This window comes from Dermacentor albipictus, chromosome 1, assembly GCF_038994185.2.
Source record: "Dermacentor albipictus isolate Rhodes 1998 colony chromosome 1, USDA_Dalb.pri_finalv2, whole genome shotgun sequence".
Lineage (NCBI taxonomy): Eukaryota > Metazoa > Arthropoda > Arachnida > Ixodida > Ixodidae > Dermacentor > Dermacentor albipictus.
Window position 1 is genome coordinate 384266556 of NC_091821.1, and position 25492 is coordinate 384292047.

General features: G+C 47.1%; 2 protein-coding genes across 6 annotated transcripts in view; one reads left to right on the plus strand and one right to left on the minus strand.

The window, feature by feature from the left end:
- LOC135902430 (streptococcal hemagglutinin-like) overlaps positions 1-14701 on the minus strand; it is an 87544-nt gene extending 72843 nt beyond the window's left edge. For 3 of the 5 annotated variants that reach the window (XM_065432484.2, XM_065432482.2, XM_065432481.2), the window contains exons 1-2: positions 14503-14700; positions 2199-2293 (exon numbers count right to left, since the gene is read on the minus strand). In XM_065432484.2, coding sequence (XP_065288556.2) covers positions 2199-2293; positions 14503-14606 — 199 coding nt within the window. In that variant the 5' untranslated portion in view covers positions 14607-14700. Of the gene's footprint in view, positions 1-2198; positions 2294-14502 lie in introns of all 5 variants that reach the window. The other 2 variants (XM_065432483.2, XM_070531963.1) reach the window with 1 other exon arrangement.
- Positions 14702-20557: 5856 nt separating this feature from the next.
- Positions 20558-23462, plus strand: LOC135902431 (calmodulin-like). The gene is made up of 2 exons (XM_065432485.2): positions 20558-20887; positions 23125-23462. The coding sequence occupies exons 1-2, from the start codon at positions 20669-20671 to the stop codon at positions 23416-23418; spliced, it is 513 nt and encodes a 170-aa protein (XP_065288557.2). The 5' UTR covers positions 20558-20668; the 3' UTR covers positions 23419-23462.
- The last annotated feature ends 2030 nt before the right edge of the window (positions 23463-25492 follow it).

Genomic DNA, 25492 nt, shown 5'->3' on the forward strand with positions numbered 1-25492 from the left:
TGTAGTAGCTTTAAGATGGTGATTATTGCAATAATGCTTAAGAAGAAGTAGCTCAAGCTATAATCTAAATCAACAGAAAGCACTTTTAGTTCAATGGTACACACACATACAGAAAGGAACGTCTTCCAATAAAGCACGAGCGTTCGTCTTCTTTTTCTTATATAAACAGCTTCTGATGGCTCTACGACGAGGGCTCGCCAATATTGGCTGAATTTCTTTAAAAATATAACCACAGAAACTTAAGTGAAAGGCAGGCTGAAAACCACTCCGACCATCCAACAACGCTCAAAATCTAGCGAATGACGGCTTAACCAACCGATGTTGTTGTGCACCTTGTACCCTTCCGCAAACAAATTGCCCAAGGCATCCGTTGAGTACGCGAGCAAAGTTGGCTTTCCTTGTCAAACTGGACGGCTTACACATCGTACTCACAATAAGGTTATGGTCAACTTTCCATTAATTTGTCCGCCAAGCTTCAGCGTAAAGTGTCATTACGAAACAGTGAAGTGCATATAAGAAGTATACCAGGCACGAAGTACTATGCACTAGGCGAGCCACCCCTGTAGTGGAGCACACCATATCAGCAGGCTCCATTCATCCCAGAGAAAGGCAAGATATTCACTTATTATCGTAATAATAATAATAATATTTGGGGTTTTACGTGCCAAAACCACTTTCTGATTATGAGGCACGCCGTAGTGGAGGACTCCGGAAATTTTGACCACCTGGGGTTCTTTAACGTGCACCTAAATCTAAGCACACGGGTGTTTTCGCATTTCGCCCCCATCGAAATGCGGCCGCCGTGGCCGGGATTCGATCCCGCGACCTCGTGCTCAGCAGTCCAACACCATAGCCACTGAGCAACCACGGCGGGTCACTTATTATCGTCAGCGCGTTATTAACGTGATACATAATGCAAAAAAGAAGTGAGGCGTGCAGACAGGACACAAGAGTAGAGAAGTGGACAACACGAACGTGATAGCGTTAAGCAGCCCGTGCTGCAGAAAATCCGGCGTCGGCGTCCCGCATCGGCGTTGGACGTCGTTTCGGAAAAAAAAAATTACGAACCTAATTTCTAACCACGCATACACAAGTACTTCCTTACCACCAAAGTTGCTCATACCTTGCCTTTCATTCTTTATAATGTTATTCCTCGAAACATCGAGAACGGCAGCCCACAAACAAATGTAATAATAATAACTTAAAAAATGCTGACAGGGCATGTCCTTTATGTTAGCTCTTCTCAGACTGAAATATTAAAGGTGGGAAACAATATCAGGAGATCGACTCACACAAGAGTCCGCTTTTCCATCACAAAGCTTGCCTTCGTGCATAACGTTCGCAGCCAGCGTTTCCCGGTAAACATTACGGTTACATAAGCTGCACCTTTTGGGAAGCACGAAAAGCAGCAGGGTGTCTTTGAACGCTATCGCGTTCCCCTCTTGAAGGCGACGTTTAAGCGTCCTCCAAATTTTTGTGTTCGCAAAGTGATTTGCATTTGATTTACGTCACATCTTATTTGCTATGCTGCAGTGACATTTTTTTATCCGCCTATCGGTTTGCACTTTCTGACGACGTGAATAGATTTTTAGGAGCTGTAGCAGCTGTACTATGTTGTGTCTGTTGCCCGTAGTGCCTTTATTTATGAAATTAATGCTTAGTTGACATAACTTGCTATTTAGACGGTTTAAACAATAGATTGTCTGCATGTACGACTAATGTGTCGAAAGAAAATACTGTTCTTGAATAGTAACTCCGCGCGCAAAAAAAAGAAAGAAACAAAACCTGCTTTTATAACCCCTGCTTTGACTGGGCCTCGTTCGGTACGCCCAAATAATTATTTTCTTTTTTTATTTACCTTTCCTTCCATTTCTCCTCATCTTTTCTACCCCTTACGCTTACCCCCATGACTGCTTATAGCTAACCTCAGATTTCTTCTGATTAACTTTCTACTGCTACCTCTTTTATTTCGCTTTCCCTTATTTAATATTGAATGTTGAATATTCTTACAAGAAGTAGCGATCAAGCTCATATTGCCAATACGAACCACGCTTCAATAAAATTTAAAAGGAAACGCCCAAATATATCTAGTGGAACAAGTATTATCGGTTTTTGGCTACGAAATGTTCGCAGCCGCATCTATATAAGTGCAGGAAATCATGAGTTAAAAACAAAAAGAAAGAAAAACGTTCACGTACCGTTCTTGGAAGGGCCGCACACGATCGATTTTAGGCTGGCGGGAACGGGTCCAAAATGTGGGCACGCCTCGGATGCCGCGGGGCAGGCATGGTTGCTGCACCAGGAGATGTGGAAATCGCGATGTCAGTGCCACGCTCCGTGAGACTCACCCATGTATCTTACTAACGGAGCGAACCTGCCGTAAGCACCAGGGGCCGAATCCACAAAGGTTTTCGTTCGTAAGTCGTTCTTTCTCATTGGCTACTTTCGCTAATAACACGTCCAACTTGGCGATTGAGAGATACAAGCTTAGCTAGCGCAAGAGAGAGGTAGAAAAAAAGGGGAAAGGCAGGGAGCTTAACCCAGGGGAAGACCCGGTTTGCTGCGCTACCTTGGGTCTCGAGAGAGGGCAGGAGGGGGTAAAGTGGCAGGAAAGTAGGGCTTACTCGTAGATACGGTCCCAATCCCTCATTTCTGGGCCGCGCTTTATGCCGAAACACAGACCGATGCACTTGACAGGAAACTATAACTTCGTTCAGCGCACAATTACACAGCGTATGTCCACCAAAGAAGGCGTGCGAATGGGGTACGAACCATAGCACATAATGTGTACATTGGTTGTTCACCTTGGGCTGTAACACCATTTTTTTTGTTGCTAAATACTTTATGCCATTGATTGGACACATTCGTTAATAATATTTGCATCATTGAGAATGTCTAGAAAGTTCCATTCCACACAGTTCCAGCTTGAGTTTTTTTTATTTTGTGAAGATAGGCCTTTGTTTGTTATTAAAAAAATTGGTGAGGCTTAATATCCCAAAATGCTAGCTACGAGGAACGCCGTAGTGTGGGACTTCCGACTAAATTAAGGCATCAGGCACTGTGATATAAATTCATCGTTCTCAAGCGTATTTTTAAAAAATTTCTTGCATCTATAGTTCCCACCAGAATGTGGGCGCACGAGCCCGGGATTCAAACCCACGACCATGGGCTCAGCAGCAGAACGCTACAGACACCCAATCACCTCAGTGGAGGATTTGTCCGCAGAGCTATACAGGGTGTTTCACGTAACATCAACCAAGGATTTAAGAAGTGGTTAGCCGAAGCTAAATGAAAGCAGCGGCATATGGTTTGCCGTCATGTGGCGCTCCATAGAGTATATCTTATATTCCGCTTAATTAGTTAAATAAGTAAGAATAATTAGGCAATGTTTTTAATATTCACTTTAGTGCCAAGTGCGTTTAGTTCCGTTGTAGAGGGGATTCAGCAACGACCGATCCAATTTCTTGGCGTCCGATCCAATTTTTGTGTGGCAACGTAAGTGCATGCCGCGTGCTGATCTTTGTCGGCGTTTAAAGAAAGCCTTCTAAATATGAAATAAAACAACATGAATGCGCTCGTCGCTATTGTATTGCGGCGCTCTCAATAGCGCTTCGTGCGAAAGAATCGCGCGCGCGGACCGTGGCGAAGTGAGCGGCTTAGGTTCGGCTTCGGGTTCGGCTAGGGATCGGCTTCACAGTGCGTCAGCATCTTTGACGGTGGCACACGGAAAGGAAGCGCCGTCGTCCTGGCAAGCGATGGGCTCGACGCACGCTTGAGAGCGCTGGAATACGATAGCATACGAACGCAGTCAGGGTTTTCTCTTCAAGCGAAAAGCTTCACTACGCCAGTCAACACCGCGCTTCGCGCGAGACGGCGTGTGTCGGAATTGGCTCCGTAAGCGTGTTCGGAGTCGGAATTGTCGCGATTCCTAACTCTTGGGTTAGGAATCGGTTAGGTTTCTTCGGTATTTATGTTTCCTAGTAGAACCCTGGGAGCGTTGGCGAGGCGCCACCACTCACAGAACTTGGCGGCGGATGTGGAAGATCCTTTCTGCCACAGGCGTCACGAGAACGTGAACTTTTTGGGTGAAGGCAACCGGTTAATAAACCCACACATGCTACCTGAAGGCATCAGTGTTGCTGGATTCGAGACCCTCGTTATGTAATAAACGAGAAGAAAGGGGGTTAACCGAGGGCCCCGATTTTCATTACTCATATCATAAGAAGCCAACAAACACTGACACCAAGATCAACATAGGGCAAATTACTTGTGCGTAATAAATGAAATAAAGAAACGATAAATTAATGGAAATGAAACTGGATGAAAAAACAAATTGCCGCAGGCGGGGGACGATCCCACAACCATTAATTTCCATTAATTTATCGTTTATTTAATTTACTACGAACAAGTAATTTTCCCTATGTTGTCCTTGGTGTCAGTGTTTGTTGGCTTTTTATGATATGACTAACAAAAATCGGGCCCCTCGGTTAACCCCCTTTCTTCTCGTTTAACCCTTGGACAGAATGATAAAGGTCGCGCTTGAGTGGCCGCAGGGCCATGTTTTTTTTAAAGACATGAACCCATGCTTCTCTGCGGTGCACATATTCAGAGTTTCGAATAGTTTTACACGGCCGCTTTTGATTTCTTTCGTGTTTGCTTCTCGATCACTTCCAATGCTTTACGACAGCACGTTACAATGCTAACTTTCCGTATGCCCAGGATAAACCAAACTTTTATTTTTACACATATAAGTGCAACATAACTGAGGAACGACATTTCATAGCTCTCTTAACTTACTCTCAAGAAGCGAATTAACGAACGAACGAACGAACCAAACGAACGAGCGAGCGAGCGAGCGAACGAACGAACGAACGAACGAACGAACGAACGAACGAACGAACGAACGAACGAACGAACGAACGAACGAACGAACGAACGAACGAACGAACGAACGAACGAACGAACGAACGAACGAGCGAGCGAACGAACGAACGAACGAACGAACGAACGAACGAACGAACGAACGAACGAACGAACGAACGAACGAGCGAGGAACGAACGAACGAACGAACGAACGAACGAACGAACGAACGAACGAACGAACGAACGAACGAACGAGCGAACGAACGAACGAACGAACGAACGAACGAACGAGCGAACGAACGAACGAACGAACGAACGAACGAACGAACGAACGAACGAACGAACGAACGAACGAACGAACGAACGAACGAGCGAGCGAGCGAACGAACGAACGAACGAACGAACGAACGAACGAACGAACTAACTAACTAACTAACTAACTAACTAACTAACTAACTAACTAACTAACTAACTAACTAACTACTGAGTGAGTGACTGAATGAACAATTTTGCCAACGACGCCGCTCTAACAAGCATGTCTGATTTACAGCACGTGTTTCGTTTCCTTGCTCATACGAACATTCTTTCTATATCGTCTGGTGTTTGAAACTGCACGGCCACTGAGGCCGTGTGCTTCAATGTAGTATCGAAAGAGAGGCAAGACTTTGAACAACCTGGATCAAAAAGAACGAAAGAGGCGAAATGAAACGAAAAATGAAACTTTCGCTGCAGTAAGCTCTCTAGATGGAAGCGGCAGGTTTTTGTAAGATGAGACATATATTGAAAGGGGGGGGGGGGAAGACGGTTTAGACCCGGATTCAACTGCTACGTGCCTTTCCATTCTCTTCCGTTAATTTTATTTTCGCGATAGTTTTTGATCTTTGCATCTTTCAGCGAAACTCGTAGTTGCTCGGCGAGACGTCGCCGGTGTGCGTGTCCCCCGTGGCCGGAGCCAGCAACCACGGACCGGGGCCAGCGCGGTGTGCGGGGCGGCGGTTGAATTTCGCCGACGCAAGTGCGGGGTGGACGCTGCCGCTGCTCGCTGATAAGAAGGCGCCGCCGTGCGCCTGCGGTCCCCTTCGCTCACCGCGAATGTGGGCTGTGCGACTGCGAAGCAGTCGAGAACATTTCGTAACGTGGCAGAGGACCGTGGAACGAGGCCCCGGCTCCTCGAATCTTTGGTGCCGTAGAGGCGAAAAAAGAAAGGGTGAACGGGGTGCGGTTGGGTGGGGGGCGGCAGTTTCTGGACACGTAATCACATTCACAACTATAGTTAGTGGCTTTGAAAGGACAGCTTCTATTGCTGTGAAGTCTATCTTTTCTTCTTCTTTATGATTAAAAGACAAGGTCCTCGAAATATTAGGACGGTATCGTGCAGTGACTCGCCTTCGTTGGTTGTTAATGTGTCGTCTTCCTTTTTTTTCTCGTTCTTCTGGTGCATGTGCTTGCACATGTGCTTGCGTGTAATTATCGTTATTATTATAATATTTTCGTTTCGATTTATACATTCTTTAGAAGGAAATTGTATTTTCCACGGAAGCGAGATGTAGTGGACGGAAGCGTACTGCTTCCAATCTCTTCAGTTGGACTCCATTTAACCGTACCTGTCTATGAAGTTACGGTATTGCAAGTCAATGCGGCCATTGTTCTTGAAGATAGGCTGATATAGCAGGTAAAATGTCAAAAATTCCTGGGTGTGTGGTTCCAAGAGGATTTTATCCTGGAACATGCACATCGACAAACTTGCTATCGAACTAAGCAGAACTGTTGGTTGCTTATACAGACTGAGTACTCTGGTTCCTCCATGGTTGAAAAGTTCATTATACTACTCACTCTTTTATTCTAGATTAACCTACTGCATATTAACTTGGGGCACTACTTCGCAAAACGAATAAAAAAATTGATAGTGCTACAAAAAAGAGTCTTACGCGCATTCGAGGGATATTATGGCCTTGTACAAAACTTTAGAACCGCACCATTTTTTATGAAACATCCTATGTTAAAGGCAAACCAGGTGTATTACTACAAGTTGCTGCAATACATTAAACAAAACAAATCAGAGTACATCTTGAATGTACCCACCAATCCGCATTACAGCCTTTGACAACATAACATGAGAACACCAAAAATAAGAACCAATTACGGAAAACAACTAGTCCGTTACCAGGCACCTTCACTACTAAATCGCCTACGTGATTTTGAAGATGAAATTATAGAATATTCGAATAAATCATTCAAAAATTTTCTCATTCTGAACAATATCGAGTTTGTCTGATTAGAACCACAGTATAAATTGTCAGTCTTTTGTTTTCTGGTTGTGGTTGGTCTGAAACAAAATGCGTCGTACTTTGAGTATCCTGTTGGTTTCTCATATTTCTCGTATACTTGTTTTGTTTCACGACAATAGTATTCTGTCTCGCGACTCTCCAGTTGATTTCAGTATGTATGTATGATACATGTTGCTGCGTACGGCCTGCGTGCCGAATTGTTGTGGGAGCAGAAGCCTCCGTCAGGCCACATGGCTTTTAGCTTCTGCTTCCTTTCTCTTGTAAACAGGAGAAATAAATTCATTCATTCATTCATTCATTCATTCATTCATTCATTCATTCATTCATTCATTCATTCATTCATTCATTCATTCATTCATTCATTCATTCAAAACTGTACCTGCCTACGTAGTTGTGGTATCACAACTGAGAACAGATAAATAAAAGAAATGAGTTCGAGGTCTCTGAGTTGCGCTTTACCTCAATCCTTACCACAATTATTAGCACTTTTTAAATTCCTTTTACTGTTTGTGTCAAGCTGACTACTCTATCACACACTACTTTATCGCTTTAATTCATTGAAGACTGGTTTTCGTTCGTATTTTCATTTACGTGTTTTGTTATCGTAATATCGTGCGGTTCTCGGCCTAAGCCCGAAAGTTAACTTGTAGCATTGTTGAAAGAATCATCATCACCATCATCATAACCGTCATCTGCCCTCCGTTTCGTATCGCGGCTAGGGCTTACATATTGTGCATAAATGCGCACCACTTCTTACTCCCTTCTAACTAGCAATAATGGAGCCCTGCCCAGCCTCCACTCCTCCCTTTCCCACAACCCTTTTTTTTTGTTCGGTTGTCCGCTATCAAGTTCTCTTGGATAGCGTGGCACCTGCGGGTTCTTCTGTCGACTGCCACACTTCGTGGGCGACCGTCTTACATCGGCACTGCGGCACGTTCAGTTAGAGAAGCATTCGACGGGCCGAGAACATGTGGCACTGTGCGCGAGGTGCTGATGCGATCAGCACTCGGCCGGAAACCGTGGTGCTTGCGTAGATTCCCCCTTTTCTGCCTCCACCGGCGTCGGCAGCAGGGATCGTTTTACATGGCGGTGGCGATGCCGACCGACTCGTGCACGTGGAGATAAACGGCTTTCTCGAGATAAGAAGGCAAAGAAAAGTTCACTTCGAGTGAAGAATAAGAAGAACGAGTGACTCGGAGAGGAGGATTGACTTCGGAAAGGCTTTCCTTGCGTTTAGTGATAAAAAAATAAAACTGAAAAGATAAAGGGCTATTTTTTTCCCCTCTGGGCATATAGCTTCGGGATGCGAAGTGAAAAGGGAGAAGGTGTTCTCGTTTGATCGGTGATGGATGCTTCTTACGAAGCGACAGAATATTAGTTGCCAAAACAAAAGTATAGAAGGTGGTCAGAATGTCACGAAAACTGCTTATCTCACGTCGCGGAAGAAATTCCGAAAGTTGGCCACGCATACGAAACATAGCTCTTGCATTACGCCCCTTCTCGCTGCCCGTTAGCGCGTAAAACGAGGCAGTATTCGGAAGGAAAGAAACATGCAGATATAAGCATTAAGTCCGGTGTATTCGGAGCCTCAGCGCGCTGTCTTTGCCGGCAAACGCCGGCAGCTGAGCTGAAAAACTGAAATTACTTAGGCATAAGCCGCTGCGTAAGGCGTCGGCGTATAACGTCCACCGCCCGTGAAAGTATGGCGTATGTATGGACGCGCAACGCCGGAAAGAGAGGAGAAAAATGAATTCACAGCACCAAGGCAGAGGGAAGGGAGAATATGAGAAGGCCTGGGAATTTCCGCCGAATTGAAGGCAGGCAGGCAGGCAGTCACTACACTGTCCGCCGGGCCATGTTTACATGCAGGACCCCCTCCACGCTAAGCCTTAAGCCGGTTTAGTGAGGCAAATCGCCTTAGCGCAAGAGCCTTAGTCTCGTGGTCGCCATCCCCCAGTGATTGTCTGCCACGAGGCTTTCGTTCGGTTGAAACGACGCTGCAGAATACGAGAATGAGAGAAGAGCGTAAGAAAAAAAAAGATGACAGTTTCGGGAAAGAAAAAGGCAGTCTTATTCATTCGTCCTGCTTTCTTAGGTTTCTCTAAAAACCTGGGGAAAAGAAGCGCAAGCGATGAGCCCCGTTTCGAAGACTTGCGCTCCAGAGAGTACAGGAGCCTTTGAGATGGCGGGCCGCTGGAGCAGTTAATCGAGAGGCGCTTGTTTAGTCGCGTGGGGGATCGCAGCGACAAATAGCTGTGCAAAAAACGTAAGCGTGGGACTTTGCGGGCGGGGCGCAGCAGGTGGCCAGTGCTCCACGTACGATTTACTGCGTTACGTGGATGCGTCGTGGACTAAGCGGGCGACACTATTTGATTGAAAGCCTGCGAAAACATTATGTAGACTTAGCAGAAACCTTCAGCAAGCTTCTTCAGTGTTTCGCCCCCCTCCCGGGTGTGGCGTACATACTCGCGGACAACTTTCTGTGGCTACGAAGGGAAAGCTACCGAGGCAAAGTAAACACAAGCGAGTGTGCGTCTGAAGATAGTCCCACGTTTTAATCGATGTTAGTTTAGAATGGGGAAACACCTTATTAACAGTTAAATAAGAGAGAACAAACCACTGAGTGTAAAGGCTTACTTATTTTGAGGCTTTTCTCTTCCGCGTCTGGGCAAACGCGAAACCGTCGCACGTGGAAGCTGCGTCATTTCAGCGTCTATTCCGAGCAACCTAAAGCACTGTCAAACGCTGCCGGACTACTTGGTGCTGTAACACACGTGCAGCAGCCACGAACCCGCAGCTTTCCCTTCACAGCCACAGAATGATCTCATACTGGATCTGTGTGTGCTGGATCTCATACCCCGGGTTCTAATGTCATTTGTGTTCCTTCTCTCTTTTTCTCTTTCTATTCCCTTTCCCCTTGCAGAGTAGTCAACAAGGACATTCTCTGGTTAATCTCCCTTCTTTTCTAGACATCTTTACTTTTCTGGGACGTTAAACCACAATATTTAAATAATTAAGAAAGCATTTTGCGTCATTTATGTTTAAGAGTAATGAGGTGAGTCAGAGAGTGAGGCAAACAGCTTGACTATAGGCCTTACCCTTCCCCCCTATCTTTCCAGTTGCAACTGAGAAGCGTACGGACATGAAAAGCTGAAAATAAAATTAGGTGCTTGTATATAGGAAGAGGAGCAAATAAAGAGAGAAGGCAGGTATGCTAACCAGCAATGCGTCTGGTTGGCTACCCTACTCTGGAGGACGCGAAAGAAGGAAACGAGTGATAAGATAGAGAGAGGAAGGGGATGGGGGGGGGGGGGGGGGAGGAAAGCCACGGTGAGTTCGCGCACGCACGCGGAGGGCCTGAGCGAGTCAAAGGCGTTCACAAAAGCCAGTCGCCCTCAAGAAAGACAAAAGCGCCTTGATAGCTTTGTGGGCAGACAAGCATTAGGGACGGTCTTCAAGTAGCACCTGCACAGACAATGGCCATTCGTCCATTCGTCTCAATGCGATAGATGACGTTGGTCTTTCCGACTGAAATTAATGACAAAAGCACAATAAATGTTCGATGTTCTCTTCCACGCCGCAGACATCGCATGCAGCGCATTCCAATGAAAGTAGTGAACGCCTTCGTGAAAGCTACACAGGAAGGAACAGCGCCAACTAAGTCTGCACCATCTAGTCCAAATGAATGTTGTTCTGAACCACACCCAACAACAGCTGGTATATAAGTGACGCCTCACGTCGGTGAAACCCGGGTTGAAGTCGGCGTTGGACCGAGGGGTACAGTTCGTGCAACCTGGTGCGCCTTATATTTGGGGTGTTCCACCCGGCTAAAGAGAGCTCGCGCGCCAGGTGAAAATGCTTGTATACAAAATTTAAACTTGTCAACGACGTAACAGGATCACGAACTTCGGTTTGTAAATGGCTAAATCTGAGCGCATAAAGCTAATGTGTTTACCATTAAAAATTAGGCATAATCATGGGGACGTTGTGCCCCAACGTGTCGCTCGCGCACATTGCAGACTTAGTTGAGCGGTTTGATTCGAAGTACATAATGCGAAAGAGTATCAGAGATGAAGCGACGCTCTGTATAACCCTCTTCTCCAATCTCTCCATTTGGGGCAACTTCTTTAAGATGGTGATGCTGCGTCGACTGGCACGTGTGCATTGTGACATTCGCCTACTATCTCCCGTTCTATCTCGCCGAACTTGCCACGGTATCCGCCACCGCGTTTCGACTCGAATTGTTTTTTGCAGTGAAGTTGTTTATGCAGACCCTGTGCCGTCGTTGTCGGAGTTCGCTAAGGCTACCGTCATCAGCAGTGGCTTGAGCGTCGTCGTCTTCTTCCACAGCTGACTCCGTTGCCACTCGTCATTCCACCGTAAAACTTAGCTTCTCTTCTGTCGTTGTAATCAGGAGGCCGCGTTTACGAGGGTATGCGCCATTGCTTAAGCGGGTATGAGCCATTCATTGTCTTACGTGACGGACAGATTTAGTATTGAAGCACAAGGCCATGATTGTGAATTGTAAACAACGTCATCTGCTGTCAACTCAAGAGCAAGCAATGTAAGATTCAACGTCTCCAGACAAAGTACTACAAGGGGAGGTCTGTGCGTGTGCATGTGTGTGTGTGTTTGTGTGTGTGTGTGTGTGTGTGTGCGTGTGTGTGCGTGTGTTTGTGTGTGTGTTTGTGTGTGTGTGTGTGCGTGCATGCGCGCGCGCGCGCGCGTGTGTGCGTGCGTGCTTGCGAATGAGTGAGGAAGTGAGTGAATGACTGAGGGCGTGGGTGTGTTTTGCAAATGCCCTGGTTTTGTTTCCGTGAAGCACGCAGATATGTATTCTTAATACTCATAATATCACACGTATAACTTCTTGCGTTCGTTGTAAGGCTATAACAGGAGAGTGCCTCTTTGGTTGTCTATTCACCTCTTAAACAATTTTTAGGAGAACGTCCACAAGCACGTCGCACAATGTAAATCTCAGTTATGCGATATGCAGATAATCGCAAGTGGCAGGACTTTAGAATAGTGCCCATCGCTTACTTTGGAGCCGAAGGCCCAGAATGACGCAAGAGGTAATTTGAACTTTATTATTACGCAGGAGGAATAACAGCATGGAGTGTTAGAACTTCTCCATTTCATGTCCTGCTGAGGTCAAATAAGGGGAACTAGTCTGTGTACGTTTGCTTGAAAGACTCCGTTTAATTTCGTTAGAAGCTTTAGTAAAGAAGGAAGAAGACAAATAAAATGGAAGCGACAAGTCTAGCGGCTGTTTCGCACAACATTATTCAATGCCATTAAAGCGCAAATGCACGGGACGGAAGAAAGAACACGCGTACACAATTTAGGTTGGGAAACTCGAGGTTACCCTGCTTTACCCAGTTTTTTATGCGTGGATAAATAATGGGTGGTTGGGAGAGCAGATGGATGGGCGCGCGGAGTTTTACAGGTGTACAATAATGAGCGAGCTTTACAGCGAAGGCAGGAGAGATGTTACTGCCAAGTGAATGCGGAAGCCTGGCGAAAGTGTGCACAGGGAGACGATTGAATCAGCATGCCAGCGGTGACAAGAATGGGAAAAATGTACATTGAATCATGCGAGGATCATTGATTATCCTTCCTCTAACGCCGGTTTTGCACTACCCTAGGATACGGCCGAAGTTTCGCCCGATAACAAAACTGAATCTGAAAATCCCGACAAATGGTCAAAAATTACAATGAACATTGAGCCACACGAGGCCAGTAAACAGCAATGAACCAAGTTTATCAGTGACGTAAAAATAAAGAAAGAAATACAGAACCACTGTTTCGTAAACACTTTTCAAAACAAAGGTGTGTCTTACAATGTATTCTGAGCTGTCGACGATAACCACTTATGCGACCTAAGCAGTGAAACTTGCAGCGCTATCTATTGTAGCGTAACGAATATCGGGATCATATGTCAGGACATTAACTTAAATTTCCATTTTGTCGTTTTTTTACCCGCAACGAAAAATTGTACGCTTAAAATTGATCAGCATATTAGCAATCATCATATCACATCTTCCTTACATGCTGCAGTAGACGCATCTATCATGCGAGTTCTGTAAAGCGAAAATTTCTTTGCCAACGAAGTCTCAGCAACGAAGTCTCAGCTTGCCTCATAAATGCTTTGTTTTTGAGTAAAAGACAATGTAGCCCTGGTTTTCAAAATGCATATTGGCGTTTTAAGATTGTCTGTACGGGCAACAAGTTATCAGTTGGTATCTTAACTATACAACATTATATCCCTAGAATTCGGGACGTCACCATCTAATTGAAGTATTTAAAATTCGAAATGATTTCGCATATGCTGGCGAGGCCGAATTAACGGCAATCTTCTATGTATTCAGCTTACTTTTCGATTGTCAATGGCAACTCACGTGCGAGGCTCGCAGTTTCTAAGTGAACAAACATAGACATGTCGACATAGCGACGAACTGCCGAGTTTGTGGTTTGCGCTCCAACACCAGCTGGCCGCACTCTCGCAAGGCGAAATACTCGTCAGCGTCATTAGCGAAAACAATAGCGTTACCGACAACACTGACCGAAGTGCCCATGCTCCATCAAAACGTAAAGCCGGTGAGTATAAGCGGCTTCATATTGAGACAATATGCCGCATTATTTAAAGATTCATGTAGACATGTGCATAACTCAAGCTCATTATGACTAAGCGGGCGAAAACTGCGTGTTTATGACACTCTTTGTTGCTAAAAGCATCGTCTTTCTTGTTTGCCCGCAATTATTTCGCGCTTTCCCACTTGAAATTTGAAGTAACAGACAGAGCGTGACGTCCTTGTTTCCATCTTAGCATACGTGTGACTGGCTGTAATAAGAACTATAGCACAAATCTGGGCAAAGGGCTTCCGTTTGAGCCATGTTTCTTCAAGACAGAAAGGAAAGTGTACATTTCTTCGGCTTCAGCGTAACAGCACAAGTTAACACAGAAGTTATGCACCCGATGAACGTACTCAAGGCACGTTGCGATTATATGCGAAGTTGAAAGAACATAATGATCCAAGTACAAGCCAAGAGTAGCGCAAGCTACGTTGAAGATATTGGCAGGAAAGTGGAGGTTAACATTTCTTAATATTTTGTTTTGCTGGAAAAAAAAGGAAGGAAAGGGAAAAAGAAAGCATCAATGACTACCAAAGCTAGCTATTAATGGAACGCAGCTTGGGTGGAAGATTCATCTATTCCTCACAACGCTCAGCGCCACATTAGTTGATCTCGAAGGAATGAACAAAAAAAAGAAAAGTCGCAAGTCGTGCACATTTTGGCCACGTGCCTCCATTTGCTTTTCCGTGACCCTTGGCATTATTGACGGCCTACGTACCCTCGCAGCTGGCGCGCTGTGCTTCGGCCGATGATGCTGGCCGAACTTCGCGCCAGAAGCGCCAGCAACAGAAGCGGGACGAGTCCAGGCCGTACGGGGCCCATTGCACTCTCAGCCTAGACTGGCCGCTCGCCGAAAGCGGGAACGGACGGCGACCGGCCGGCCGCAATCGCGCGCGCACCGCTGACCAAGGGTCTTCTTGGGCGACGCCCGGTGTCGGGTGTCCCTGAGCTCGCCCGCGAATGCACGGCCTGCAACGACGGCAGCTGCACGTGCGAGCTTTCTCGAACCTCGGGCAGGGCGCGTGGCGAGGATGATCGAGATTGTTGATGCGAGACATTTTGACGCTTTCGCTCGATTGCTGTCGAACCGATTCGGTGTTAGAGAGCATTGAGCGTGGCCGTTGGATATGTTACTTGCGGGAAAAGAAGGATGAGCAAAAGCCTAAGGAAAAGACAGATGAAACGAATGAAGAAAGGCGGACGAAAAAAATAAAGGAAGCGGATGAACGGATGAAACGGGATACGATTCTTTCTAGCATTGACACCTCTAAAGCCAATGTACTCACAGACTTGCAGCAATCGAGTTGACCGAGGTGTGGAGTGTATGCCCTTTTTACTTTTCCAAAGCAAAAGCTGCTCCTCTTTCCTCCTTCAGCGAGAGAGAGATCAAGGAACGGAAACAAGTGTGGAGATTACAGTGGAGTATAAGTTAGTGAAGCTGAAATTAAATACATCGCGATGAAAGAGATAAAACTAGTTCGTTTCGTCGGCAAGGCTGTAATCGAAATGTCTTATGCGATATTCATTTGTGTTTTGCGCCATACTGACTTATGTAGGACCTAAGGTCTCGAAGCAACCCCTGGAGTGGCTGTAGCGTACGGTCCTGGATTAGTATTGACTACCTGGTGTTGTTTAATGTGCATCTAAATAAATTAAAACACAAATGTCTATTCATTCCGCGTTACAGCTTGTTACGTAAGCTCTTAGTCAAAAGCATAGAAGCCGTTCTGTGAGTGACAAGGTCTGCCGTAGAGCATTACTGCATGGCTTTCGTGCTTTATCTGCCGCTCAGAGGTTCAGGAAAATGTCGACTGTCTTGCATAAGAAAGGATTTCGTGCAAAGAAACTTCCAATGGGGTCTTCTTACGCAAATCTACGCCCAGACCTATCACCAGCGTACATGTTTTGAAACTTTTGATTGACTGTATAGGCCTAAGCTCCTGGCGCTTTAGCATGACAACATGGTCTTTGACAATTTGTTGGAACACCTGCATGTTTGAGCACTACAGGCACAGTCCTGTAGCCTAAGTTGCCAGGCGTTACGAAAAGTGAGGGAAGCAGAAAAAAGAAGGCACACTGAAGTTGTAAAAGCCGAACTGAGTTCGCAGAAGCCAATTGCATTTCGTTTAAATCAGTGTACCTAGTCACTTTACGCAAACGTAATCTCGGAGCGCTTGTGTCGACTACGCCGTTGCCGCCTAGATTTCTGGGAACTCTCGCGAAAGTACTTTTTCCAGCCGATCAAAGTACTTCACTTCGCCGTCGATGGAAATGCGAGATATGGTCCGCACGCTGTGACAACTGTCTTGTGACGATGGTGATGCGTGCTGTCAGACATTAGGATCTGCGTGTGCACTTTGCGTGTACACAACTTCGTTTCTCTACACTATTCCGTGTAGTTCGTGTTGAGTTTTCGCATGCGCGAACTGTGCACTGGCGCATCCGTCGATGTGGAATACAGTGGCGCTGTTGGGGGTGGTGATGTTATATTGCTACAGGTGGGATAAGTCTGGACCACCTGGACGGCAATTGCTCTGCCTCTGCAACTCTTTCCTAATCATTAAGGTGTGTCCACCATGTGTCGATCAATTCAGACTCGCAGAAATATGAGTACAATGGATGACACCTTCTTGCGAATTATCCACTGTCCTTTCGGCAAAATGATGATGATGATGATGATGATGATGATGATGATGATGATGACGACGACGACGGTGATGATCTTAGGCACTGCGGCGCATGCTCACTGTGGAGGCCCGGCCAAGAATCAGGCAGCGTTAGGGAAATATAGTTGGATGGATGGATGGAGTAACTTTATAGAAAGGTCCTGCGAGCTACGGGGCGCAAGGTCCCATAGAGCGGGCTACTCCCACGTTGGGACCGGGAGTTGTAACTCCCTGGCCGCATCGTGGGCTCGCTGGACGGCCCAGAGCTGCTCCGCCAGGTCCGTGCTGCGTAATGCGTCTTGTAGCCTGGCGGAGTCTTGATCCTTGTTTGCGTGGGTCCGACCACACGGCCAGAGCAAGTGATGTACGCCTAGTGTGTTATGGCAATTTTCGCAATGTGATGTTTTGTATAGGTCAGGCATGTAGTGATGTAGTCTGTTCTGCGTGGGGTACGTGTTTGTTTGAAGCATTCTGAACGTCAGGGCTTGAGGCCTGGTGAGCTTATTGTGAGGTGTGCTGTATATTCTGCGGTCTAGATAAAAGTGCTTTACGATCTCGTTATATGTGGAGGGAGGGTCCCGATTCTCGCTGGGATGGTCACGACCAGAATAGGTGGCGTCGCGGAAGGTTAGGTCTCGCGCGCTCCTGTGAGCCATCTCATTGAGATTGCAAGGGGCGTCCTCGATCTCTCCGAGGTGTGCCGGGAACCAGCAGATGGTGTGATGCTGCAGCGGTGCGGATCGATTGATTATTTGTAGGGCTTGTCTTGCAACTGTTCCTTTCTGAAAGGCTTTGACGGCTGAGCGTGAATCGCTGTAGACGTGGGTGGTGGTCGGGTCTGTGAGCGCGAGTGCGATGGCAACCTGTTCTGCTATCTCGGACTTGTGGGTCTTGACTGTGAGAGCGTTTCTCACTTGACCTTGCTTGTTGATCGCGGTGGCAACGAAGGCCTTCCTGGTTGGGTACTGTGCCGCGTCAACGAAACAGGCTAGGATTTTCTTGTCACGTATTTCGCGCAGGATGAACGATCCGCGTGCCAGCCTTCTGGGTTGATGGTGCGTGGGGTTCATGTTCCGCGGCAGTGGGCGAACCGTGTAGGAGTTGCGTGTGTCCGTCGGAACGCTTTGATAAAGAGTCTCGATTACTGTGGTGTCATGGCCTAGTTTGGCTAGGATTTCTCTACCCTGTTTGGTTCCAGAGAGTCTTGTCCATTGAGCCCGTTCTTGAGCTTCGACGATTTCTTCAAGTGTGTTGTGTACCCCCAGTTGCAGCAGGAGGTCTGTCTCGGTGTTCTTGGGGATTCCCAGCGCTTGTTTAACTAGCTTCCTCAGTTGTACGTTGAGTTTGTCCTTCTCCGCTACCTTCCATCTGTGCATGGCCGCCTCGTAGGTGAAGTGGCATAGCGCAAAGGCGTGTGTTAGCTTGAGGAGATTTTCTTCCTTAAGGCCGTGTTGTCTGTTGGCTACGCGTCGTATGAGATTCAAGGCATTATTCGACTTTGTCACGATCTTCTCCACTGTAGCTGCGTTAGAGCCGTTGCTCTCAATGAACATCCCAAGGACTCTGATTTTGCTGACGTGTGGAATGGTTCCTCCGTCTTTTGTTCTTAGAGTAACGACGTGTGTGTCTCTGATTTAGTTCTTTGGTTTGGGACCGCTCCTCGATGGTTTGTAGACGAGGAGCTCTGACTTCGCAGGCGAACATGGCAGGCCAGTGGGAGCGAGGTATTCCTCGATCACGTCGATCGCTTCCTGCAGAGCGCTTTCAATTGATCCCAGGCTACCTCCGGGGACCCAGAGCGTTACGTCATCGGCGTATATCGTGTATTTGACGTTCTCGATTTGATCCAATTTCTTGCCTAGGCCGGCTAGCGCAAGGTTAAAAAGCGTCGGAGAGATGACAGAACCTTGCGGGGTGCCCCTGCCTCCGAGTTTGTATTTCTGGGACTTGATTTCCCCTAGACGGAGGGTGGCCGTTCTGTCACTCAGGAATGATTTTGTATAAGCGTAGAGTCTCGTGCCGAGGTCGAGGTTGGAGATCATGTCCAGTATGTAGTCATGTGATAAATTATCGAATGCCTTTTCGAGGTCTAGCCCTAGGATTACTCTCGCGTCTCTCGTGTCTGCGTCAATGATCTGATGCTTGAGGAGCTTCATGGCGTCTTGGGTGGATAGCCCGGGTCTAAAGCCGATCATTGCTGCGGGGTAGACATCTTTATCTTCGAGATGTTTCGAGAGCCTGTTTAGGACCGCGTGCTCGGCTACCTTGCCGACGCAAGACGTCAGCGAGATAGGTCTGAGGTTATTGATGTTGGGCGCCTTGCCAGGCTTTGGGATGAGCACGATAAGGGCCATTTTCCAGTCTTCTGGTAGTGCTCCATTCCTCCAGATGTTGTTGATTTCCTCTGTGAGGGTTTCGATTGAGGTTTCGTCGAGGTTTCTTAGTGCCTTGTTTGTTACGCCATCCGGCCCCGGCGCTGACTTGCTGTTTAGGTTCTGAAGGGCCGTGCGTATCTCTTCGGTTGAGAAGTCCCGATCAAGCTCTGGGTTGGCTTTGCCGCGATATGCATCGGCGGTCGTGCCTCTAATATTTTTGGCCAGCGGGAGGTACTTGTCGGCGAGACGGTCAATGAGCTCATTTTCCGTAGTAATTTTGAGTTCCTCGTGCATGATCTTGTTCAGCGTACGACCCTGGTCCGCTTTGGTTTTGGTTCTATCTAAAAGATGTTTGAGCAGGTGCCACGTCGTCCCGCTGTTGATGCGGCCGTCCGCGGCGTCGCACACCTCGTTCCATTGCTGGTTAGATAGTTGCGTGCAATATTCTGCAATCAGCCGGTTGAGGGAAGAAATTCTTTTCCTGAGCCGTCGATTGTGTCTTTGTTCTTTCCATCTCCTGGTGAGCGATTGTTTGGCTTCGAGCATGTGGGCCAGTCGGCTGTCCATGCTATGAACGGGAAGATCTGTCTCTATTTTAAAAACTATATTTTTATGGGGACGCCTGGATCACGCCCCCTTCTCATGCTGTCCAGAAGCATCTCCATTTCAGAACAAAATCACTTGCAGGATCAGGTTAAGTGCGCTATATCACCCGTTTCGGTGCCCTCAGTGCAACGTGAAGAAGCTGGAGGGTAGGCCAATCCAGCTTTAGCCCAGTGCAGCGGGTGACTCGCACGCGGATAAGTTCCATTACAGCCCCTGCTTATGCGGCGGGCTTCTAAGCGGAAACAAAGGGGCGACGAGTTGTCTTTTTAGGGAGCTCGCTGGAGCTCTCGCTGTAGTTATCAGATACAAGCGCTGGGAAACAGCACATGAGACGAAGGCGACGCAACACTGTGCTGTCGTGTCTTTGATGTCTCGTTTGCCGTCTCCTAGCGCTGGTATTGCACAATGAAAAACCAGTCAGCCCGACGCAATGTGTTAGCAGTCTCACTGTCGGCTCATTTGCCAGCACCATAAACATGCGAACGTATTCATTGAATTTTATTCATAATTCTCTCCTCCCGCTCCCTTCATTGTTTTATTGTTTTTGTGATTTCCTTAAGTAACGGAGCGACTAACGACAGAGCTTGTTTGGAGACATTTCACCAGGTAGTTACCGATTGCCAGCTTCGAATCCAAGGAGTGTGACGGCGTTCAGGGCGGTCACGTTAGTCCGTCTACGAAGGAGGCCACGAATAACGGTACTCTTTGCATCGCCCGAAGAGAACAGGAGGTAGATCCGTCGGAGATGACATGGAGGTTGTTGGGGTAGATTTCATTCAAGTTCTTTATCACAAATGAACGAGCTTCAGAAGAAGGCGTCAATCGTTTATAGCGCCATCCAGGAACAGTAAGGTCATAAATGACATCCTCGAAGATCCAAGGTGAACCAGCTCATCGCCCTCGTTTCGGAATTTGCTCCAGTGTGCTAGTTCATCATTGATTCTATCCTTCCGATACTCTTCTCTCTTTCCCTTTCATTTCAGTTTACTGTAGCGGGCCAGAAGTACGGCAACTACAAGGTGCTCGTTCCTCCGGGCAACTTTTCCGCCTTTCCATGCTCTCCTTCCTCCCACTGGAAACCGCCATAACAAAGGAGGAACCGACGAAGAAGAAACTGCAACGAAAACGGGCTCGCGCTTTTCGCGCCAGCTCCGCGCTCGCCAGACACGTGCGACTGCGAAGGCCGAGCGCAACTGCGTAGCGTCGCCCCGAAGCAAGCACCCTGCGCCAGGACCGCATGGACGACGTACAGAAGCGAGCGCCGTCGGCCCGTTCGGACACCTCGTCCAGGACGTCTCAGCAGCCGGAGCGGCCCCCGCTGAGCGATGAGCAGATCAGCGAGTTCCGCGAGGCTTTCACGCTGTACGACAAGGACGGGAGCGGCTGCATCAGGGCGTCCGACCTGGGCACCGTCATGCGGTCCCTGGGCTATCACCCGACCGAGGCGCAGGTCGCGGTAAGCGAACGCCTCGGTGACCACGCTCGCCTCTTGTCAGCTGTGACAGAGGGGACAAGTCATGGTAGCATGCAACCTTGGGGCGACAGAGCAGGAAACGAGGCAACAGTTCGTTCGATGTTCTGACGCGTCATTTGTACTGCAGATGCTCGTCGTCCTTCCGAGTCCGGTTTAGCTCGCTGCGCGTCTAATTAGGGTGTCAGGCACGCGCTCATGCGCGTCGTTGTTCCGTGGTCATTCACACGCTTCTCTGGAGTATTCCGAAGTTTTAACCGTAGTTCGACCATCGCCTTGCCGTCTTACACCAGAATAACGGTTATAAGTTGTATAAGAATTTCCGAAATCGCCATGCAAGATGCAAGGACTTATGGTCCGATGAACCATGCGCGCTGTTTTAGACGTACTTTCGATATCGATTTTGAGAATGAAAGCGCGTTCTTTTTTCTTTGCAAGCCACTTTGGTAACAGTTCGAGTAATAGAGTGCTTTTCGGCGCTCAAGCAATCATAACGTTAATTAGTTGTTGACTTCGTTTAGGATAGGGAGCGTTTCAGAATAAAACGATGAGTGATGCTCTGCCGTAGAAAAGACAAGTGCGCAGGCACTTGAAAATTTGCGCATGTGAACTCGAGGCCTTTAGAGGGTGCATGGGCAGCGTCATCATACTGTATATATCAGTGATTGGTCGACAGTGACAGGCTTCAGTGAGCACCTCTCCCTTAGAAGAATGTGGCACACTCCATGAGATCTTGTTGAGCTTACTTTGGCGAAGAGGTCTGCTGTCGCGCTAGCACTATAAGTGAATAGAGCTCCATACGCTCATCTCTGTGTTGCCTGTAATATGCCTGTACTGCTGGTCATCTCTTTGGGGTACTTAGCCTTTGGTCGAGTGTATAGAAGCTGTACGTATCGCGGACCTTGCGGTTGACGTATGTCGGGGCCATCAACACGTGTACTTTACTTTCTGTGGTAGTTACTACCATGTGAAGCAAACAGAGAATGAAGCAAGAGAAAATAAACTTTTATATCTAATTGAAATGTAGGAGTAATGAGACAAAGAGCCATGAAAGTGGACGCTTGTTTTTTTTCTTTCAGACTATACAGAATTAAAAAGAAAGGTTGTTGTGGCAGATAGCACAGCTCAATTTGTTGAAACAAATTACTCAAGAAGGCGGATATTACGAGCACGAAAAACTAAAATGCATAATCTACGAAATAAAGAAATTGCTAATTAGGATTTAAACTCTTTTACGGCACATATTACAATTTGAGCATTGTAGTGAGTACGCAAGGCGAAAAAGCACAAACAAAAATAACTGGAATGCCAATATATCACAGTCAAGCGCTTTGGAAATGAATGTATTGAAACTGGCGTCGATCACACGTAGAATTCGTTCCATGTGGATACGCCTTGCGAGCTGACCAGCTACAATTCGTAAATTGCATTACATGCCGTAAAGTAATTAATTAAGAAGCTTAGCTAGGTAAATTTTGTTAATTACTGAATTAAGCATTTCGATATCTCGTGCAAGTAATCGCCACCTTTTTGAGTATCCTGTTAAAAAAACTCGGATTGTTTTATCGGCCACAGACGTTTAATAATTCTGCAGGCTGTAAGAAAAAAGAAAGCGTGAGCCACTCCACTCTGTGAGGGGGATGGCCAGCGAAACTGTTTAACACACGGCACAGAGATCACAGAGATGACACAGAATTTTGAACAAAGGTTCTAACACATTCATTGTCTTGATCAGTGGTCATCGTGACTAAATGTGCACATTGATTTGTATACACTTGCGTGGAGGACTCTCTCCCTCTCTCACTATATATATATATATATATATATATATATATATATATATATATATATATATATATATATATATATATATATATATATAAACAGCTTCCCTGTAAAAGAACGAACATAAACACTCCCTATATAACAAAAAAAGTCGAGTTCCTTTGCGCCCTGATTTCCGTCACTCATTCCTTGCTGTGGCTTATATACTATAAAATGAAAAATGGTGGGGGGCTAGCCCCGCAGAGGCTGTCACGCCAAGGGCCTGTAGCAAGAGTATAAGCGCACCGTATGTCGAAAGCAGAAAAATATTGTATACAGGCTGCTTTCGCGCTGCATAGAGGAAGCGTCGGGAAAAAAAAATTGTCCACAATTGTCTGCGCCATCACGCGGATTCTGCGAGGTGTTACGCTCTCCTGACAATGGCAAGCGTCTCACAGGAACTAGTGGGCTCCGAATCGCGGGAGAACATCGACTTTCCCGAGTTCCTGACCATCATGGCGAAGGAGGACTTCCGGCTGGATGACGTCGACGAGGAGATCCGCGAGGCGTTCAAGGTGTTCGACCGCAACGGAGACGGCTACGTGAGCGCCGCCGAGCTACGTCACGTGATGACCACCATGGGCGAGAAGCTGTCGCACGAGGAAGTGGACGAGATGATACGCGAGGCGGACCAGGACGGCGACGGGCGCATCAACTACGACGAGTTCGTGAGCATGGTGACCTCCAAGTGAATAACCGGGCCGAGGGACTCAATAAACCGTTCTTGTTTCGTGCCCATTCGTGCAGACGGCTGCTTCGAGAGACTTAGGACCCGGTAACTTAAAGAGAAACAATAAAAAAAAACTCAGTGTTTCTTGCTGCATGTTTTTCAGTTATACGATGCACAGGTACTAAGCGAAGCTTGGGGAGCTCCTGATTTGCATGCACTGACAGTTATGACTACAGGTTCTCGTGCCGAGATAAGTTTGAGAAGGCTTGTTCAACATTTAGGAGCCACACACCATAGACATTTGCTGTCATACCGTGGGCTGTGGGCTGCGATGACAATAAAAACAGAGTACTTGGTAGGTATCGGCAAGTGGGGTTCTAACTCTTGCTCCTGCAGTAATTTTTTGACTGGGTGTCAGTTTGGGCATTCGCTTCCTTATAGTGCCACCCTATCTGCCCCGCGCTTAGCCCCAGGTAAATTGATAGCTTTTTGAAGAAGGGAAACGGAACAATATTCTAGCAATATGAAAGTTAGTACACCCATTGGAAGAACGAGATTGAGCAAATGCATTAGTGTAGAGTGATAGTTGCTCTAATACAAGTGTTGCGCTCTGCTGTTGAACGTCACCTCAAGTTGAACACCACAGATTACGCCAACAGGCACATTTCTCTTCGCAAAGGGCCTGTATGTGAACCGAGTATACATTCCTCTAAGAAATCTTTTTATAAAGCAAGCTAAACTTATTCTGATTGCATTAAGTGAGGTGAATTACCTGCCCAAGCGGACATCATTTGCTAGATTTTAAAGAAAGAACGAAAGCAATTCGTTCAATAGTTAATCCATTCACGAAAATGGGTGTCAAACATAGGAAAGTGAAAAGGAATCATCATAAAAGTATAATTCTGGAATCGCACACTTGAATTTAGCGATGCAGATCAAGATAACTACAGTCAAGTTTTATTGGGATGAAAATTAAATAGAACCTGATGGAGTGTTCGCGTTCTGAGCGCCATCGGCGGCGCCGTCTTGTCCCAAGACTGCGCAAAAACACGGTTCGCGCGAGCAGAATCGTCCCCAGAGACGCCAGAGGCGCGCAGTGCGCTTGGCTGCAAAAACGACGAAGTCGAGAGAACGGCGCCCATACGCCCCGCGCTCAATCACCTCTGCACCGTTGCCGGGGCAGCTTTCTGCCTTCCGCTGCTGGTGTGAGCGTTGTGTGCACAAAGACTACCGTTCTCGCATCATGGTGTGCATGCCACACCATGATGCGCACAAGGAGGTTAAAAAATAATTGGGCGCCCACAGTGGTCCGAGCTGAACAGACGGTACACTTCAAGACACAAACGCTGATGGTCTTTCCTTCTGTTACTCCGTGCTCTATTGAGGTGCGAGGCCTGAAGCGGCTGGCGGTGGCTCTCACCATCCTGTCGGCGTTCTGAGACGCTTGTAATAGCTGCCTGGGCCCTGTTTCTACTGCGCCGCAGAGGTTGCGTCGCGTGCCGCGTCGCACCGACGTGTCGCATCAACGCATTCTTAGAACACCGTCTGAAGAGCTTGAGCTTAACGCTAGGCCTTGCAATCGTTTCCAATGCTTCACGTTTCCTGCGAGGCTGCCCAGTCTTGTCCGTTCCACACCGTCTTAGTCACGCACGAGGGACAACAAAGCGTGATTCCCGGTTCATAACCTGCTTCCCGGTTCATACCCTGCTTCCTGGTGCATACACTCATAATAATGCAACGAAGGCACAGACTTCAACGGAGCCATGTTCTACCTACGCATTGCCCAACGATTGCCCTTATTCACCACCTCCAGAATAACCCCTTCGATGTTTAATGAAATTTTGACGAAATCTTTGTTTTACCGTTGCAAATGCCATATTTAGAACTCATAGGTTTGTGAGAACTGCGTTCGCATTGAAGGTTCTTTAGACTGACATATTATGAACGATGAACGCATCCCGCAACTCGCTTGCGCGAGAGCACGTGACCTTTGTTTTGGCGGTTAAAGTTCAGCCGCCAAGTATTGACGAGGAAACGGGGAGAAAAAAGCCGAAGATATCTATTCGAGTTAAAGAATGTGCATGTGCTGTGCAGAC

Bases quoted from the DNA above. Each gene is read 5' to 3' on its own strand.
- LOC135902431 (XM_065432485.2), top strand. From the start codon at position 20,669: ATGGACGACGTACAGAAGCGAGCGCCGTCGGCCCGTTCGGACACCTCG. The intron at 20,888-23,124 runs GTAAGCGAACGC...AGCGTCTCACAG, and splicing joins CGACCGAGGCGCAGGTCGCG to GAACTAGTGGGCTCCGAATC.